This window comes from Schistocerca nitens, chromosome 5 (genome assembly GCF_023898315.1).
Source record: "Schistocerca nitens isolate TAMUIC-IGC-003100 chromosome 5, iqSchNite1.1, whole genome shotgun sequence".
NCBI lineage: Eukaryota > Metazoa > Arthropoda > Insecta > Orthoptera > Acrididae > Schistocerca > Schistocerca nitens.
In genome coordinates, this window is record NC_064618.1 from 608,688,747 (window position 1) to 608,709,234 (window position 20,488).

The 20,488-nt window shown below is 40.9% G+C and overlaps 1 protein-coding gene across 4 annotated transcripts in view; it reads right to left on the bottom strand.

Annotated features, from left to right (window-relative positions):
- The window catches only part of LOC126259389 (uncharacterized), a 241,129-nt gene that overhangs the window by 33,388 nt on the left and 187,253 nt on the right, over nucleotides 1-20,488 (bottom strand). For all 4 annotated transcript variants that reach the window (XM_049956150.1, XM_049956148.1, XM_049956149.1 and 1 more), the window contains 2 exons: nucleotides 8,856-9,055; nucleotides 8,136-8,193 (listed from right to left, as the gene is read on the bottom strand). In XM_049956150.1, the coding sequence (XP_049812107.1) occupies nucleotides 8,136-8,193; nucleotides 8,856-9,055 (258 nt within the window). The remainder of the gene's footprint in view (nucleotides 1-8,135; nucleotides 8,194-8,855; nucleotides 9,056-20,488) is intronic.

The following is a 20,488-nucleotide window of genomic DNA, read 5'->3' on the forward strand; positions in this document are numbered from 1 at the left end:
AAAGCATTTGAAATGGTGGTCAACTGCAGACTGTTAATGAAGGTACAACCATACAGAATAGGATCCCAGATATGTGAGTAGCTCAAAGACTTCTTAAGTAATGGAACCCTGGATGTTGTTATCGACAGCAAAGTATTCTTCAGTGACAAGGGTGTTAAGGAGTCACCCAGGGAATTGTTGATTGGCTGATTTGGGAGGAGGGAACCAAACAGCACAGTCATTGGTCCCCTGGGAATTATGATAAGACTGCTGTTATGTACACATAAATGATATGGTGGGTAAGATGAGCACAATCTGTGACTGTTTGCTGATGACACTGTGGTGCACTGGAAACTGTAGTTGTTGAATGACTATGAGGATACAAGACAAAAAAGTTTCTAGTTGCTGTGATGAGTGGCAGCTAGCTCTAAATGTAGAAAAATGTAAGTTAATACAGATGAGTAAGGGAAATAAACTGTAATGTTTGAACAGCATTAGTAGAGTGCTGCTTAACACAGTTACATCAATTAAATATCTAGGCATAATGTTGCAAAGTGATATGAAATGGAGCAAGCAAGGAAGGATTGTAGTATGGAAGGCGAATTGTTGACATTGGTTTATTTTAAAAATTTGGGAAAGTTTGGTTCATCTGTAAAGGTGAGTGCATACAGGACACTTGTGCAACCCACTCTTGAGCACTGCTCAAGCTTTTGATATCCACGCCAGGTCAGATTGGAGGAAGACATTGACGCAATTCAGTGTTGTTACCAGCAGTTTCAAACAATATGCAAGTGTTATGGAGATTTTTCCGGAACCCAAATGGGAATCCCTGGAGCAAAGGTGAAGTTCTTTTCGAGAAACACTACTGAAAAAATTTAGAGAACAGCATTTGAAGCTGACTGCAGAACGATTCTACTGCTGCCAATGTACATTTCAGGCTAGGATCATGAAGCTACGATAAATTATGGCTCATAGGGAGGCAGCAATTTTTCCTTGCTCTATTTGTGAGTGTAACAGGAAAGTAAATGACTATAATTGGAGTCACAAAGGATGGCGGTCAACTTTGAGCCTGTTCTGTGCACCTGCGTCATGGATTCTCTGACAGCAAATGAACAATTTTCAGTTGTGTACTGAGCAATCTGATATGAATGTTGTATGGAATGCGAGCATTACACATGATCACGTAGCGAGTTACTTAGTAAATTTTTATTGCATTTGTTGCAAATTGTCATGGCTGACGACGGTGGTGCACAACAAATTCTACACAAGCAAGCGATAAACATAATTTGCAGGATACATGCTTTCATCAGGCACAGAGCACATGTATGCGTTTACGGTAACTGTCACCTGGAACCAGCAACAGTGCAATCCCCATCCTTGGCTTGTGGAGTATGTACATGTACATGTAGATGAAGCAGCAACCTCACAAATGTTAACATATTACTAGCTGAAAAGGATCCACTTTCTTGGTCTTTCTTTCCCATTTGTTTCCAAAACTGGGAAAATGTGTTCAATTACTCACCTCATTTGTATGGCCTCTGACGTATTCAGGATATTTTGTTTATGATGATGAGGAGGTCTCATACTCCGTGGAATGTGGGGGATAATGCGGGGGACCTGCACCGCCTACTAGGCAAGGTCCTAGGGGAGGTGGTTTGCCATTGCCTTCCTCCGACCGTAATGGGGATGAAAGATGATGATGAATACGACACAATAACACCCCATCTGGAATAGAACCCGGGAGCCCGTGCGTGGGAAGCAAGAACGCTACCGCAAGACTACGAGCTGTGGACAGTATATTGTTATAAAATGTATTTCATGCTTTGCTTCTGGGTGCAAAGATGAATAAGTTTTTGTGGTTATCCATCACCCTAACATGCTACATATTTGTGCCCATGTGACTAACATGGTTCTTTTGAATTCACACTGTAACACTAGAAAGTTCTCTCTTGTCTGTATTGATAGTCATACTGTATGCAAATTTTACTGGAAATTTCAGCCTTTTAAAGCTGAATAGTAAGTTAGTTGAAGTGAGTGGAATTTGTGGTATGAATTCCCAGATGTGTTCTCTGCCATATCTCCAGGGGTCTCTGAGTTCGAAGCCCATATCAAGCTCCTCCACTCGGCAGTCCTGAAGATCAAGAAGGCTCGCTCGGTACCATTCGCCTTCCCTGAAAAACTACAGCAGGAGCTTTGTTGCCAAGAGGCTGAGGACATCCTGACCCCAGTCCACCATAGTCGTTGCGCTACACCCATTGTGGTCCTTGAGAAGCTGAACGGCTCTCTTCGCGTTTGTGGGGATTTTAAGGAAACTGTCAAGGCTCGGTCTGTTATTGACTCCTATCCCATACCCAAGGTTGATGATGTCCTGTCCAGGTTGGTTGGTGGCAAGGAGTTTGCCAAAACTGACCTGTGGGATGCCTACCTCCAGTTGCCTTTGGACGAGCCGTCGAAGACAATCTTGGTAATCAATATCCTTTCTGAGCTCTTCTGTTACAACTGCTTCCCGTTTGGGGTCGCCAGTGCTCTGGCCATCTTCCGGCACTATTTGGAAACATTGACAAGAGACATTCTGTGGACGGCTAACTACCTTGATGACATCTTAGTTGCTGTTGTCTCCACCACAGACTTGGCCCGTAATGTATGGCGCCTCTTCCATGTTCTTGAAGGTGCCGGCTTACGTTGCAACAAGGAGAAATGTCCTTTTTTTTGTTGTTGTTCCTCATGTGATCTATCTCGGCCATGTTTTGAGTGCTAATGGCATTCGACTGAAGCCCTAGAATGTCGAGGCTATACAGCAGTTGCCATCCCCAAAGGATATCTCCCAGCTCGAGTCAACTCAATTACTACTGCCGTTTTATCCCACATGCCGCAGCTGTGGCGGAACCCCTTCACCGCCTCCTCCGTAAGAATGTTACATGGGAATGGTCGCTGGCTTGTGATAGGGCGTTCTGCTGTCTGAACTCTTCTCTCCTGACACAGGCTTCCCTTGTCCCTTATGACTCCACCAAGCCTCTCACCTTGACCGCCGATGCGTGGGGGCAGTCTTGTCTCACATCATCGACAGAGTGGAGCTCCTGGTGGCCTTCGTCTCCAAAATGCTACCCCCAGCTGAGTGTGACTACAGCCAAATTGGGAAGGAGCCCTTGGCCATCACCTTTGGGTTTAAGAAACTCCACGATTTCATCTAAGGCCGTCACTTCACCTTATACACCAAACACAAGCCTCTGGTCTCGTTTTTCAGTGCTATGTCTGCCATCCCCACGAGGACTGCTCACCACCTCCAGCGCTGGACATTGTTCCTTGTGGAATATTCCTAAGACATCTGTTTTCTGGCCACAGCTCTCCATGCCAACGCAGATCTTCTCTCTCGTCTCCCACTGGATGCCGCCCACTTCATACATCGTAGTGCCTACTGCATCGGCATCCCACTTCACGTCCAACCAACATGGGATGCCTGCATGACAGGACATATATTCACTCAGAAAACCTACGTTGTCTGTGTTGTCAGCACAAACATTTACCGGTGGCCACAACACAACACAGCACCAGGTCTCCACCAACTGATGCAGGGGACCGCTAACAGCTTCACCAGAGGTCGCAGTTATCCCAGGAACTACTTTGATACGCCAGGCACATGATTGCAAATAGTTCCAGCAGATACACCCACCAAACGGGCTTTATAGGGTGGCCTACTGCCGGCAAAGGACAGTTTGACGCACCGCTTGGAAGTATACAGAGCTGCCACCCTGGCAGCCACAACCATATGCCTCTTCTAGCTGGCCGATCTCTTGCAGATGGACTTGGTATAGTCGATAAGCATCTTGACATTGTAGAATTGTTATTGTGATCTCTCCACATGAAGAGACTGGTGTTTCTATTATTATTTGTTATTTTATATTAGTGACGATCCTCAGTTGCGATCGAGTCTGTTGTTTTTTTGGAGATTGTGTTATTGTTTCGTTTTGGTGAGTACAATAAATTGTTTTTGGACTTGTGTTTTCTGCATTTCTATTCTGCTAGAGCAGACACTTGACTCATTCTATCAGTGGTTTTAATTTTCTTGTTTGTTCCCTGCTTCATATTCTGTATTCAATTTTTTTTTTTTGCTAAAACTGTCCACTCACACAATGATTCCTTCTTTTTTTACACAGCACGATTTTTGAAAAGTTGTTCCTTGTCTTTACAACACTGGTTATGATGATTATGCCAGACAAGGGATTAATGCAATTTTTGGTATTCCCAAGTTGTAAACATTCATTCATTGTGGTCCGTGTATCCCATCAAGATGAAAGAGGCTGAAGGATATGGGACAAGTCAAGTTATGTATTAACAGATATGATAAATCGTCTGATAATTCTACACTGCTGAACAGTAAAGGTGTTGGTGTTTGTTGATATAGAAACATAACATTGAGGTATAAACAAATTTAAAACATGGTAAACACCAGCTCAGATATAAGTGCATATGTAACATGTTTGTATGCTGCAAGTACAAGTATATTACTTAGCAATAAGCTGGTAACTGATCACTGGACGCTGTCTTATAATAACAGTGCAATATGTAGCACAATTAATCTACCATGTGAAGTTCTTCAGAAGACTTCTCGCAGAGAGAGGAGAATGAAAGTGCAGCTGTACATTTACATTCTACAAGGCACTGTACGTACAGTTGGCTACGCCCATTTTCAAAGGAACAAATTCTTTTTCATCTTAATCTTAAGTTGACTCATGATTATATTAATGCATACCGTGAATTTTAGATGTTTATGATTACTGTACGTCACTATCTGGACGACTGAGGAGCCAAATAAAGAGAGATGTATACATGGTGCATTACTTTCCTTCTGACCTTTAAGATAATCCATGTAGAGAGGAAATTTGCAGTTTGTAGATGGATTGTATTGGAATTTTATGACTGTGATTAGTATCCCACATGGCATATTGCAGTAGATGTCTTACACAAGAAGACTGATTTCGGAGGGGGCTACCATTTGGTTGGAAGTATTCTAAAACGTTTGGATTCAGGTATGTAAAATGCAAAGATGGAAGATGCATTCTGATGGAGACATCTGATATTCTAACAGTTAGGGCACTTTTTATGAGAAGATATTATTGCCCTATTATTTATCTTGACTAGACCTGGCTCAATCAAGATACAACCAGCAAGTACATCTAGCAGGTTTTAATGTGCAATGGTGACTTGAAAGTGCCAACTGGAAAAGAAAACTTTCTTAATGCTTGTCATGAAGGATCATCACTATAAGGCTTCATCAAAAATTAAAAGCTAACATTTACTTCTAGCAAATCTAGCAGTTATCATGGAAAGATAATTGTAACTAAACATTCGTGTTTAAGTTTATTATGTGGTTAAGAGGATGGTTATTTGATCAAAAGGAGTAAATTCTTACCAGATAGGATAGACAAAATGCACTGAGAAGTTCAAAGAAGGGCAGCTCATTTTGTAATATTGCAAAATAGAGCGAGATTAGCATGGATATAAGACACAAGTTGGAGTGGCAATCATTGAAACAACGGCATTTTTCATTGCGGGAAGATCTATTCATGAAATTTCAGTCCCAAACATTCTCCTCCAAATGTGAAAATACTTTGTTGGTGACCACCTACACACGAAGAAATGATCAAAAATAAGAGAAATCAGAGCTTGCATGGAAATATTTAAGAGTTCATTTTTCCTGCATGCTGTCAGAGTGGAAGGGTAGAGAAAATGCCTGAATGTGGTTTGATGAACTCTCTGCCATGTACTGAAGTATGAACTGCAGATAAGTCATGTAGATGAAAATGAAATGAAATGTCGTGTGGCTAGGGCCTCCCGTCGGGTAGACCGTTCGCCTGGTGCAGGTCTTTCGAATTGATGCCACTTTGGCAACCTGCGAGTCGATGGGGATGAAATGATGATGATTAGGACAACACAAGACAACACAACACCCAGTCCCTGAGCGGAGATGTAAACAAAGAAGGAAGAAAGTGTGCAGTGGCTAGCATGTAAAACTGTTTACATTTTGGACTGCTACACAAAAGTGGAAATCTTGGAGGAAGTCACAAGTGCCACACATTACACGGAACTTGACTGCCAAGCTGGAGAAATGTGTCAAGAGGTTCTGGGGCTTCATCCTTACCATAGCCCATACAACCCAATAAAAACTGCATTTGTACTAGTGAAAGGAACTGCATTTTCAGAATTAAGGATACGCAGAATTTACTCGAGAAAGCTCTTGATGGTGTTACTGTGGAAGTCTAAGTTAATCATATACACCACACCAAAAATTTGCAAGAAAACAATGTCTTGAAGGAAGACAGACAACAAAATTTCATTGAAAATATTGTAACGATACATACAGCAGAGATGCTGAGTCGCAGATAGGCACAACAAAGAGACTCTCACAATTAAAGCTTTTGGCCATTATGGCCTTCGTCAACAATGCACACACACACACACACACACACACACACACACACACACACACACACACACACATGACTGCAGTCTCAGGCAACTGAAACCACACCTGAGAATATATTTAATTGGGAAGGCTCAAGGAAGGAGCTGTGACTGATATTTCCCTACATTATTTTGAAGTATTTTCTTGGCATATCATTCTGCAGCCACATAAAATTGTTTAAAAGACATACATGCCAACTTTCAAAAAAATAAAAAATTAAAAAAAAAAATTAAAAAAAAAATTTGTGAGATTCAGTTTTAAATATGAGCAGGTACATATGACCAAAAACCACGGCTCATTTTCCAGATAATTTTGGAACAACTGGTATCTTTCCCTAAGATGTCACAAAGATATATAAAAGGTATAAAAATGCAAATATAAACACTAGAACTATCCTAAACATTGACTCATAAAATGAGGGAAAGGCAATCCCTTACCTATCGTGGACTGGAGTGTGATGCACAGAAACACACAATAGAAAACAGTTAATCTTCCAACTATTTCTGTTCTAACAGTTTGACCATAAGTTTTTATCATCTTATTTTCGGCTTTAACTTCTTGTAACGGCCCATCACACTAAAAACTCACCTCCACTTTTAACACTGAATTCCATTTGTCTACTATTATTTACAAACTTTTCTTGGTGACTTTTTGTTTCCACACACTTTGAAACATCGTTTTTTCCACACAGTGCTATGCAAATGTCACATTGGCAAAAAGTGCAAAACGCAAATGAAGGACATTTTCTAGACTCAAAATTGCACAGAAACTGTTCCAAATATTGCTTCAAGGCAGAAGTTTATTATTATTTTTACCATAACAAGAAATAAAACACCAAATCAAAATATCATGAAAATAACAAATAAGATACGTGTGAAATAACTGCTTACTCAAAAATAAAACCTTTCTGTATTTCAGGTAATAAAACAGCATTCTTAATTCTCTAACAACTTATACATATTGTAAAAACACTGAATAATATGCGACTTCAGTTAAGCAGAATGACAACACACAAACACAAGTCCAAACAAAAGCACAACACTGAGCAATATGAGTACATATTCTACAAAATGTGCGAGAGTGAGGAAAAACAATTGATATATAGGTTGTGCACGACTTTCTGACTTCTATAAACTTCGATATGTATACTGATTAAAAACGACTAATGAGTGAAGGACTTCCAACCACTGGCCAAAAAAACTTGAATGGATCATTTCCAAAGCAAAAGTATTATGTCTGATGATAGCTAAAAATTGGGAGAAATAATGAAATAATCAGGTTGTTGGAGAAAAAGTGGAAAAGCAAGTTTCTTGCCTCAATTGGAGTGTGGCAACTCATATGTGTGCCAGACAGCTTTATTGACAGTACTGTTCAATGGCAAAGTTTGCTGTGTTCAGGCTTTATCAGCTCGGCTTCTGCAATATATTCTCAACTTCTTGGTAAAATGGTAATTTGTGTGCATATATAACCAATTGTAATCATGTTCAAAATTTCCACAAATCACCAAGTTAAATCTCTATCTACTGTATTCTACTATGTGGATGTTTGTGCAATAACAAACACACTACAATGCCTATATTATTGGTTTGACTGCTGTGTAATTTTTTGTAAAGAAGTGTTACAGTCACTTGGTAAGAGGTTTAGACAAAAATCATTGAACCCAACTGAAGTTTAACACTATCATGTAACTTACCTTGATTTGTCTGGCACCTTGCGTAGCTGCTTTTCATTCAGTTGACTTCTAACAGTACCTGCAACAAATACCCATTTAGAAGTGAACTTTAGCAGATACACTCAAGTGAAGTTTAGCAGATACAATTTATCAGCAAATTGGGACATTCTTACAATTAAAGCAGATACAACTTATCAGTATACGGGGACATTATTACAATTACAAGTCAAATGTTTCACACTTAGTGCAAGCTTTAAGATAATCGGAAAAAAATTCTTTTACTTAACAATATATACCTCCTCAGATTCTATAGGAAATGAGGTAAGTGTTTTACAAAGAAAGTACAAAACTTACAAGAGAAGCTGCAAATTTTGGGTCTGTTGAAATGTAGTTCCAAGCACATATGAAATCAACAGACATGCATGCAGAGTAAGTTACTGGCAACAGCAATTCTCGGATATAAACTATGACATACCGTAGAAGACAGAGTATCTGCAAATTCATTCCAATGACACACATTCTCTGGTTTAAGCAAACAGCTACCCTGTATGTCATTACCACAGAGAGATGTTACGTAAGCGTAAACATTTAAAAATCACAACTGGCATTAATATTAATTGTCAATGACAACAGGGTCTACTTTCTATCGTAATCTAATGGGAAATCATTAGATGTTGAGAGTGCTAACCATTTACACAGCCAAACATTAGGTAATTTATGATCACAAAAGTAATTACTTACTTCTTCTATTTTCTGTCTGCCTTTCATTTGATACCAGCCTCAAGTGGCTGCTTTTACTATTGTTCAATGGTGAAGACACACATTTTCCACTAAACCTGTCTTTCCTGGATATATCTTCAGAGGCCTTTCTTAGGGACCCCTTTCTCTCTAACAAATTTTGGTCTGCAGCAGGTACAGGTCCCAAATTTCTTTCTTCTTGTCTAAAACAAGTGAAACATTAAGACAACAAAGGAGGAAAAAAATTCTTTTACTTAACAATATATATCTCCTAAAAATGTAGAAACAAGGTAAGTGCTTCAAGAAGAAAGTACAAAACTTAAGAGAGAAGCTGCAAAATTTAGGTCTGTTGAAGTGTTCTTCCAAGCACATATGAAATCAGCACACATGCAAGCAATTTAATTAACCATAAATTTAAATGTGATCTCTCAGGTTTTGTTGGCATGACTGATTGATAGTGTGTTTCTGGGTGTTCTGTAAAGTTGTCATTTCCATTTTATGTACAATATTTCGATGAGCAACCCAGCAGTCTTTTTCAAGTGCTGCCGGATTTCCTGTTATGTTTACATGCTGCCTGGAATCCAACCAGACTGTGAGCTATTGTTGGTTCATGCTTCACTAAACTCTCATTAATACGGCCATCAGTAGTCCGGCCTCTCAGTAATCCGGCATACTTCCAGCTTCTAGTCGTTCAACCTGAAATGACGCCTACAATAATGAAATTTCATCTACAACAATATTGTTAGTTAATTACAATGTTCAACCTTCCGGTACACCTTGATACTGTGGCTTTCCTTACGGATCATTATCATGACTTCTAAAGGGAAACACGTTATGCTAAACCTTCAGCAGAAACTCGAAATTAGAAATAAATTGAACTGAGGTTCTTCGCAAAAAGCCATTGTTGCCGGCAACAGTGTTGGACGAGCAACTATTTATGATGAAATTTCAGCAGAAACGAGGTAATCATAAGCTCACAGGAAAGTTACGATGAAACTGGAGGAGGAGAGAACATGAGGATATCTCAAACTGTTGGTGCTGAGGCTGGAGACATCTTCCTGCAGTACATTATGCAACGATCAGAAACATTGTGTGATAAAGCATACTTCCGTCACGTATCATCATGGTGACAACTAAAACTTTGGGACATTTCTCACAATGAATGTTGAGTGATACAATTATGCATGTACACACTCAAGGACTAAGTTTTCTGTAAAAATGGTTATATATTTTGATTTAATAAATTACAATCCTTATGTGTTTAAACTAAATTTTAGACACTCTCAACAATTCGGCACTTCCGCTAACCTGGCACCTGTATGTGCAAGAAATGGCTGATTTAGCAAGAGTCTAGTGTACTTTTTATAGCTGATTTCAATTCTGAACAATTTGGCAAAACATCCAGAGGCATACTGTCAATAAATTTAAACCACTATTCATGGCAATTTTGTCACCATGGGCCCCCTACCTCCTCCAAGATCATTCATACAGCATCATACTGTATAAAAAGGCTCTGAGGGATGACGTTTCTTCTATATTGTGTTTCTCCCACTGTGCCATCACTAGTTTCTTTAAAATGAGAGTTCCAGCCAAGAAAAATTCTTATTTATCAGCTCGCCACACTCTGTACTGAAGCACAGCGACTGCTGTGTTGTGCTGCAGATAATGCACATCTGGTAACAGGTTGTCATGTGGCACTCAAACCTATCATGTAAGTTATGGCAGTGAAGTGATTTGTGCAGACCAGTTAGCTGTATGGAAGCAGCACAGTAAGATGGGTTGACACAGAGGCATAACAGAATTGCAGAAAGAAGCTACCGTGATGGAACATGCCCATAACCACACAGTGAATGAAGCTGCCCAACTTGTTGGTACATCAACTTGGAATATCCAGTGTGCCCCAGGGAATGGTACGCCACTTGCAGCTATGCGAGTGTATGAACGATGGTCATAAAAAGATAGAGACAGAAGATAAGTGTCCCATCTTTTCAATAACTCACATCAAAATGCACAAGAACTACTGCAGGGTGTATACGGGAACAAGGAAAAAAATATTCCCGGATTTCCCGGTTAAAAATACACTTTCTTCGGGTGAAAACACGCATTTTCCATGTTAAGTGACAGTATATTTTCCCTTATCAATTCTTTGAATGGTTATGGTTTTATACTCGAGCGTAGAATTTCCCGGCACTTTAGAAAACGAAACTCAGGGAAAAAGACATGTTTTGGAAATATCTTTGATGTGCAGCAACATGTACGCTGCGTATTTTCATATTACGAAAGTATACATTGGAATTCCACCAAACACCACATGTCACTTTCTGAATCATTGAAATCGAGATTGCGATGCGTGTTTGTAAGCCAGTCACAGCTCATGTCATGTGATCTCGCCAGCTGATGGCGGCAGATATTCAGAGCATACAACACGTGCTGTAGTCAGTCAACAGCAACATCACTGTTAAGTAGCACAAACACACAAACAGGGAAAGTTAATAGCTTAAATTAATATACATAGTGTTGCTACAATAAAAGCAAAGCTTTTACACATAATATTGGTCTCTAAGGTTAATAAGCTGCAAGAGAAGCTAAGCTTTCGCATATAATGTTGATCTTTTTTGCACGTGTTACACTTAAGATATATCACACAAATGTGCCAGTAAAATTTAGAATAATGACAAAATGTCTGATCTTCAGGGTTCAAAATGGCTCGTCATCAAAAGAGTTGATTTTTAAATGAGAGTCAAACGCTCTGTGATTTAATAAATTCATGGTGCATTCTCACACATAGTTCAACTTACGTAAAAGGATATTTCCTTTGAAAGTAACGCCTTTCAAACCACCATTCGCAATATTTTCCTGCGACCTGTTAGAAATAGGTTAGTTTCAGCAGTAGCCAGAGAGCGCCGAAAACAGGCGACACCGCACTTGCGCAGCTATCATGACATAGGAAGCCCGCATGTACGTACGTGTAAAATATTAAAAGATCATACATTATGTCATTAAAAAAAAAAAAAAAAAAAAAAAAAAAAAAAACAAGACATCAGAGGATACTCCAAGAGCATCGGAATTTCGTGAACCATACTAAAATGTGCACATTTAAAGTGCACATTCGTATGTCCAGATTCCCAATGAAGTAGACCTCAACCTGATATTAAACTTTTCAGTGTGGTTTTTGGGATGTAAATTTTCTTGGAGCACCAGTACTGTATTATATCATGTTTGGTTCTTTATTATGGCAGAAGGCCATATGTGCTAGAAGATGAAAACGTGCACTTGAAATGCAGCGAACAGTTGAAACTAGCCAGTACTGTGGAATTAAACATTTCGTTTCAAATACATTGACTGCCTTTGCGGAAAGAGTTTATAAAAGTCAAATTTCTTTAGCAAACACACAAAAATAACTTCATTGTTCCACAAGGCGATTAATGCTTGACTGTCAGAAAATTGGAAATAAATTAAAATCTGAAACTAATGACATTTTAGCCTTCCGTAATAATGTGAATGCATTTTTATTCACTTGATAGCTCCCGGCCACAGATATCCATTTTGTTTTCATTTGATGTGAAAGTAAAGAAGGGGGAAACAGCAAAATCACTAAATGTAAACATGGGTCACATGGAGACTACCCACTATAACTCAAGACTGCTCTGCGCATCAGCCCTGGATCTACGATATTTGCAAACTGGGTCAATACTAAAAAAATCGAATTTTAAAAAATATGTTCATCTTGTAGTACATATCTTTCTGAAAAGTCTGAAACATAAAACATATATGTTAGAGGAAATGTTAAGACATATTATTTGGTCTTAGTGTGCCAAAGTGCAGTGCCACACCTCTTCATAAAGCATTCTTCTACCGTACGCCATTGTATTTCGCTCTGTGGAATTGAAACATGTATATTTTTTAATCGAGGCCATCAAACTATATTCAGGACAGTGGAAATTGAAATGTCCTGTGGTGCCTCTCCTGCTCCCAGTCGGATGGTTTGACAGTCTGCCCCCTCCTTTTTTTTAAAAAAAAAAAAAAAACCTCGCAATTAACAGCAGATAAGATTATTTGTAATCGGGAGAACAAGAACTCTTCAGAAAATTTGCACTCTTTATTGCCTATTAGCTAATAACTTCCTGTTTTGTGTGCTGTTGTTGTTGTTGTTGTTGTTGTATTCAGTCCTGAGACTGGTTTGATGCAGCTCTCCACACTACTCTATCCTGTGCAAGCTCCTACATCTCCCAGTACCTACTGCAACCTACATCCTTCTGGATCTGCTTAGTGTATTCATCTCTTGGTCTCCCTCTACGATTTTTACCCTCCACGCTGCCTTCCAACGCTAAATGTGCAATCCCTTGATGCCTCAGAACATGTCCTACCAACCGATACCTTCTTCTAGTCAAGCTGTGCCACAAACTTCTCTTCTCCCCAATCCTATTCAATACCTCCTCATTAGTTACGTGATCTACCCACCTAATCTTCAACATTCTTCTGTAGCACCACATTTCGAAAGCTTCTATTCTCTTCTTGTCCATGTTTCACTTCCATACATGGCTACACTCCATACAAATACTTTCAGAAACAACTTCCTGACACTTAAATCTATGTGTGCTATAAAATTAAATATAGGATACATAAAACCAACAAAAACAAGACATAAGCAAAAAATTACACATTCCTTCAATCCTTAGCTCCCAGTTTTCTTTTTCCTCTCTCTCTCTCTCTCTCTCTCTCTCTAATCTTGCTACAGCTTTACATGGCGTGCTTTCCTTTCTGCGAAGGAATCTATTACCTCATCAAAGTTCGTCAAACGTTTTGCTACATGAAAAATCGAAATGTCGCTATCTAATACTGAAAAAGCTGTTAACACAAATAATACCCAAGGCAGGTGTAGTTTCTCAATCTGATTACGTCTATTTTGTCACTGTCTGCTAAATAAAACAAAATAGGCCTTTCTAATATTGCAGCAATTTTGTAAATGGCTCTGAGCACTATGGGACTCAACTGCTGTGGTCATAAGTCCCCTAGAACTTAGAACTACTTAAACCTAACTAACCTAAGGACAGCACACAACACCCAGCCATCACGAGGCAGAGAAAATCCCTGACCCCGCCGGGAATCGAACCCGGGAACCCGGGCGTGGGAAAATTTTGTAACACACACCAAATAAACAAGACTGTTTTGGGACAAATGGCCATTTTTATAACAAGACAGAATATAATTCACGAAGTACAAATATCAAATGCCTATTAGGCCCACTACAAGTAAAAAGCTTTATGTTAGGAAATACTTTCACATTCATACGCAACAGTTTCTCAAGCATGAGATCGAAAAGTAGTATTATGAAATTTTTATATAAATTTGGAATCATCTTATTCTTCCATAATTTGTGTGATGTCCCCGTTTCTCCTCTTTCCTCATTCTAAGAAACAATCTTCTCATCACCAATTCTGTAGCTATTCCTGCCATTGTCAAAATCTGTTCGCCAATTAACTTCACTAACCCTGCCAGAATCACAGGTTTAGTTATCCCGTGATTATTTTAGGCACTATTATGTGTTCGTACAACATGTTTTCCGCGTTAGTTCCAAAATAGAACTTAAGCGGCTGCTAGTTGGGGACTGTACAACTGGTCCTTACTAGTATAGTGATCTGGCCAAAAAATTTCTGTCAAATTTCATTTTCTTGGATACACCGAGAATATAATACGTAATCTTTCTCACCTGTTATTCCTGTCAGTTGTTCATTTCCATTCTGGTAGTCTGAGTCTATAGATTTCGCTAGTAATTATAACAACACTGATCATTCGCGAACCCAGTCAACCACATTATCAGACAGCGATTGGCATTCATCCGTTTGGCTTTACTCCACTCAGCTCGTATAGCCCCGTTCCCTTTTGGCTGCGGAAAGTTTATTTCTAGATGCGACAAGGATTCTCCTGACAGACACATCATGCGTTCAAAAATCAACATATGATTAATTCATAAATCAACTTAAAATGTGTTCAAAAATGTTCAAAAACCAACAGGGAAGCATTTCGAAATTAAATGAATAATCGATAGACAAATGTGCACTGGATGCTAGGCGTTTTGTGAAACAAGTTGTTTACCTCATGAATATGAATTTGTAGCCCCCTTTTCCCGGTAGCATCTAGCTGCTTGCTGCAACAGCTTGCACACCAACAGCCACATTCCTGTAGCCAGAACCAGGAGAATCTACCACTCAAACGTGACTCAACTGCACATGCGCACGAGCCCACACGTAACTCTAAAACGAGTCTAATGTAAAAAGTTGTGACTTCACGCTCATCGGAGGCAATTTGTTGTTATGAAGCATTGCATAGTCTATCTAAAGCCTTTGACACATTTTGCTGTTGGCAGACGCTTGCATGAGCACTGTGTGTCGTCGTATATGGCGCATTTCCTTTGCAATTTATTTTTTTTTTTTTCTCTTGTTTATGTTTTATTGTTGAAGTATTATTCTGCAGTAGCAGGATACAGTAATATCCTTTGTTAGAGTATTGGTTCTTCCCAGACAAAATTACAAAAATTTAACTGAAAACTAAAACAATGAAAAATTCCCGGAATTCTAAAAAATTCCCGGGTTTTTCCCAGTTTTCTCCCGGATGAAAAAATTTCCGGGTTTTTCCCGGATCTCCCGGGTCATATACACCCTGTGCTGTTGTTGAGTCCTGTGCAGGTCCATCTCATCCAGTTTATGAGTGAACGTTGTTAAGGGAACTGCATGCAATGGGCATCTGGAGTCAGATAACACAAAAGGCCCCTGCTCACAGCAGCAGATGAAGCTGTGTATCTTCAATGGCCCAAACAACACAAAAACTGGACAGTAGCCGAATGGAGCCATGTAATCTATTCCAAAGAGTTGCAATTTTGCCTCTTTTCAAATGATGCAATGCATTGAGTGCAGCGACTGTGACATTTAACTTACACTGTATGGAAAGATGTAATTCAGGCTCAAAGTGAATTTGTATTGTTTGGGAGGGGGGAGGGGGGTTGTGTTGCGTATACCATGAACTGGCTCCACCCATTCAGGTTACTGTAATCATGAGCCAGGTTAGCTTCCAAAATAGGGTTGGAACTCGTGAAGCTCTCTTCTCCTTAAGTGTACCTAGTTGCTATAATTAAAGTGCAGCTACCCATAGAGGTCCAGTGTGGGCTCTAATTATCACATGGCAGTGAAACTTGGTAGATATTCTAAGATGGAACAGACTTACGCTGGAAAAAAATTCGTTCCAAGTTTGACTGTCAAGTGCAGAGCTGGCGCAGTGAATGCAAGAAAGATGTACAGAAATGTTTCCATACATAGTGGGTTAAGAATGGGACATGGGCAGAAAAGATCAGACAGGTAAGAAAGGTATACTGTTGATTTTGTAATTAACCACCGCTTCCACAATTCGTTCAATATGGGCACCAGATTGCAGTGAGGTGCTATATAGCAACAGATTTGCACATGGTGGACAAAACTGGAACTAATTTTCTTGCAGAGTAAATCAGTTTCACAGTAATGCATTAGCATATCTAACAAGTTTCACTGCCATACAATAAATACAGCCCACATTGGACCTCCATGCATAGCTGCACTTTAATTATGGGATGTATATGTGGATATGGAAAAAATTGGATTTTTCCAAATTTCCCGGTTAAAAATATACGCAACTGCTGTGTTCGGATGCAGGGTGAGTTGGCATCCCTTCGCGCCCAGCTTCAGGCAGTGTTGGCTTCGGTCACACAGCTTGAGGCTGTTGCCAATGGGCATCACTGTGGGGGTTCGGATGGGGGTTTGTCGGGGACGGCCAGCTCGTCCCACGCATCCCCCGATCGGACTACGACTGTGGTTGCCCGGGATACTGCCCACATTGAGGCTGATCCCTCACCTGCGGTACAGTGGGAGATCGTCTCAAGGTGTGGCAGGGGGCGAAAGACATTCCGGAGGGCTGAACGGAAGGCCTCTCCAGTTTGTCTGACGAACCGGTTTCAGGCTCTGTCTCCGGCTGATACTAATGTTCGGCCGGAGATGGCTGCTTGTTCTGTTCCAGAGGTTGCCCCTCAGTCTGCAAGATCCGGGCAGTCGCAGAGGGTGGGCTTACTGGTAGTTGGGAGCTCCAACGCTAGGCGCGTAATGGGGCCCCTTAGGGATATGGCAGCAAGAGAGGGGAAGAAAACCAATGTGCACTCCGTGTGCATACCGGGGGGAGGCATTCCAGATGTGGAAAGGGTCCTTCTGGATGCCATGAAGGGTACAGGGTGCACCCATCTGCAAGTGGTCGCTCACGTCGGCACCAATGATGTGTGTCGCTATGGATCGGAGGAAATCCTCTCTGGCTTCAGGCGGCTATCTGATTTGGTGAAGACTGCCAGTCTCGCTAGCGGGATGAAAGCAGAGCTCACCATCTGCAGCATCGTCGACAGGACTGACTGCGGACCTTTGGTACAGAGCCGATTGGAGGGTCTGAACCAGAGGCTGAGACGGTTCTGCGACCGTGTGGGCTGCAGATTCCTCGACTTGCGCCATAGGGTGGTGGGGTTTCGGGTTTCGCTGGATAGGTCAGGAGTCCACGACACACAACAAGCGGCTACACGGGTAGCAGGGTTTGTGTGGCGTGGGCTGGGCGGTTTTTTAGGTTAGATGGCCTTGGGCAAGTACAGAAAGGGAAACAGCCTCAACGGGTGCGGGGCAAAGTCAGGACATGCGGGGACCAAGCAGCAATCGGTATTGTAATTGTACACTGTCGAAGCTGCGTTGGTAAAGTACCGGAACTTCAAGCGCTGATAGAAAGCACCGAAGCTGAAATCGTTATAGGTACAGAAAGCTTGGTGAAGCCAGAGATAAATTCTGCCGAAATTTTTACAAAGGTACAGACGGTGTTTAGAAAGGATAGATTGCATGCAACCGGTGGTGGAGTGTTCGTCGCTGTTAGTAGTAGTTTATCCTGTAGTGAAGTAGAAGTGGATAGTTCCTGTGAATTATTATGGGTGGAGGTTACACTCAACAACCGAGCTAGGTTAATAATTGGCTCCTTTTACCGACCTCCCGACTCAGCAGCATTAGTGGCAGAACAACTGAGAGAAAATTTGGAATACATTTCACATAAATTTTCTCAGCATGTTATAGTCTTAGGTGGAGATTTCAATTTACCAGATATAGACTGGGACACTCAGATGTTTAGGACGGGTGGTAGGGACACAGCATCGAGTGACATTATACTGAGTGCACTATCCAAAAATTACCTCGAGCAATTAAACAGAGAACCGACTCGTGCAGATAACATCTTGGACCTACTAATAACAAACAGACCCGAACTTTTCGACTCTGTATGAGCAGAACAGGGAATCAGTGATCATAAGGCCGTTGCAGCATCCCTGAATATGGAAGTTAAATCTGTTTAGCAAGAGTAATAGAAGGCAGATTTCAGACTACCTAACAGATCAAAACGAAAATTTCTGTTCCAACACTGACAATGTTGAGTGTTTATGGAAAAAGTTCAAGGCAATCGTAAAATGCATTTTAGACAGGTACGTGCCGAGTAAAACTGTGAGGGACGGGAAAAACCCACCGTGGTACAACAACAAAGTTAGGAAACTACTGTGAAAGCAAAGAGAGCTTCACTCCAAGTTTAAACGCAGCCAAAACCTCTCAGACAAACAGAAGCTAAACAACGTCAAAGTTAGCGTAAGGAGGGCTATGCGTGAAGCGTTCAGTGAATTCGAAAGTAAAATTCTATGTACCGACTTGACAGAAAATCCTCAGAAGTTCTGGTCTTACGTTAAATCAGTAAGTGGCTAGAAACATCATATCCAGACACTCCGAGATGATGATGGCATTGAAACAGAGGATGACACGCGTAAAGCTGAAATACTAAACACCTTTTTCCAAAGCTGTTTCACAGAGGAAGACCGCACTGCAGTTCCTTCTCTAAATCCTCGCACAAACGAAAAAATGGCTGACATCAAAATAAGTGTCCAAGGAATAGAAAAGCAACAGGAATCACTCAACAGAGGAAAGTCCACTGGACCTGACGGGATACCAATTCGATTCTACACAGAGTACGCGAAAGAACTTGCCCCCCTTCTAACAGCCGTGTACCGCAAGTCTCTAGAGGAACGGAAGGTTCCAAATGATTGGGAAAGAGCACAGGTAGTCCCAGTCTTCAAGAAGGGTCGTCGCGCAGATGCGCAAAACTATAGACCTATATCTCTGACGTCGATCTGTTGTAGAATTTTAGAACATGTTTTTTGCTCGAGTATCATATCGTTTTTGGAAACCCAGAATCTACTATGTAGGAATCAACATGGATTCCGGAAACAGCGATCGTGTGAGACCCAACTCGCTTTATTTGTGCATGAGACCCAGAAAATATTAGATACAGGCTTCCAGGTAGATGCTATTTTCCTTGACTTCCGGAAGGCGTTCGATACAGTACCGCACTGTCGAATGATAAACAAAGTAAGAGCCTACGGAATATCAGACCAGCTGTGTGGCTGGATTGAAGAGTTTTTAGCAAACAGAACACAGCATGTTGTTAGCAATGGAGAGACGTCTACAGCTTTTCACAATATATATAAATGACCTAGTAGATAGTGTCGGAAGTTCCATGCGGCTTTTCGCGGATGATGCTGTAGTATACAGAGAAGTTGCAGCATTAGAAAATTGTAGCGAAATGCAGGAAGATCTGCAGCGGATAGGCACTTGGTGCAGGGAGTGGCAACTGACCCTTAATATAGACAAATGTAATGTATTGCGAATACATAGAAAGAAGGATCCTTTATTGTATGATTATATGATAGCGGCACAAACACTGGTAGCAGTTACTTCTGTACAATATCTGGGAGTATGCGTGCGGAACGATTTGAAGTGGAATGATCATATAAAATTAATTGTTGGTAAGGCGGGTACCAGGTTGAGATTCATTGGGAGAGTCCTTAGAAAATGTAGTCCATCAACAAAGGAGGTAGCTTACAAAACACTCGTTCGACCTATACTTGAGTGTTGCTCATCAGTGTGGGATCCGTACCAGATCGAGTTGACGGAGGTGGTAGAGAAGATCCAAAGAAGAGCGGCGCGTTTCGTCAAGGGTTATTTGGTAACCGTGATAGTGTTATGGAGATGTTTAACAAACTCAAGTGGCAGACTCTGCAAGAGAGGCGCTCTGCATCGCGGTGTAGCTTGCTCGCCAGGTTTCGAGAGGGTGCGTTTCTGGATGAGGTATCGAATATATTGCTTCCCCCAACTTATACCTCCCGAGGAGATCACGAATGTAAAATTAGAAGATTAGAGCGCGCACGGAGGCTTTCAGACAGTCGTTCTTCCCGCGAACCATATGCGACTGGAACAGGAAAGGGAGGTAATGACAGTGGCACGTAAAGTGCCCTCCGCCACACACCGTTGGGTGGCTTGCGGAGTATAAATGTAGATGTAGATGTAGAAGGAACATTTTTTCTGTGTTAAGTGACAACATACTTTCCTTCAGAGCTCTAAAACTTCCTTTTGATGGTAAAGATTTTATACACCAGCCTAGAAAACTACACCCAGCACAAAACAATGGGTTTTAGAATGATCTTTGATGTGCACCAAATTGTAATCTATGAAAGTACTAAAACAAATATGAAAAACTGACCTTGAAACTTGGCC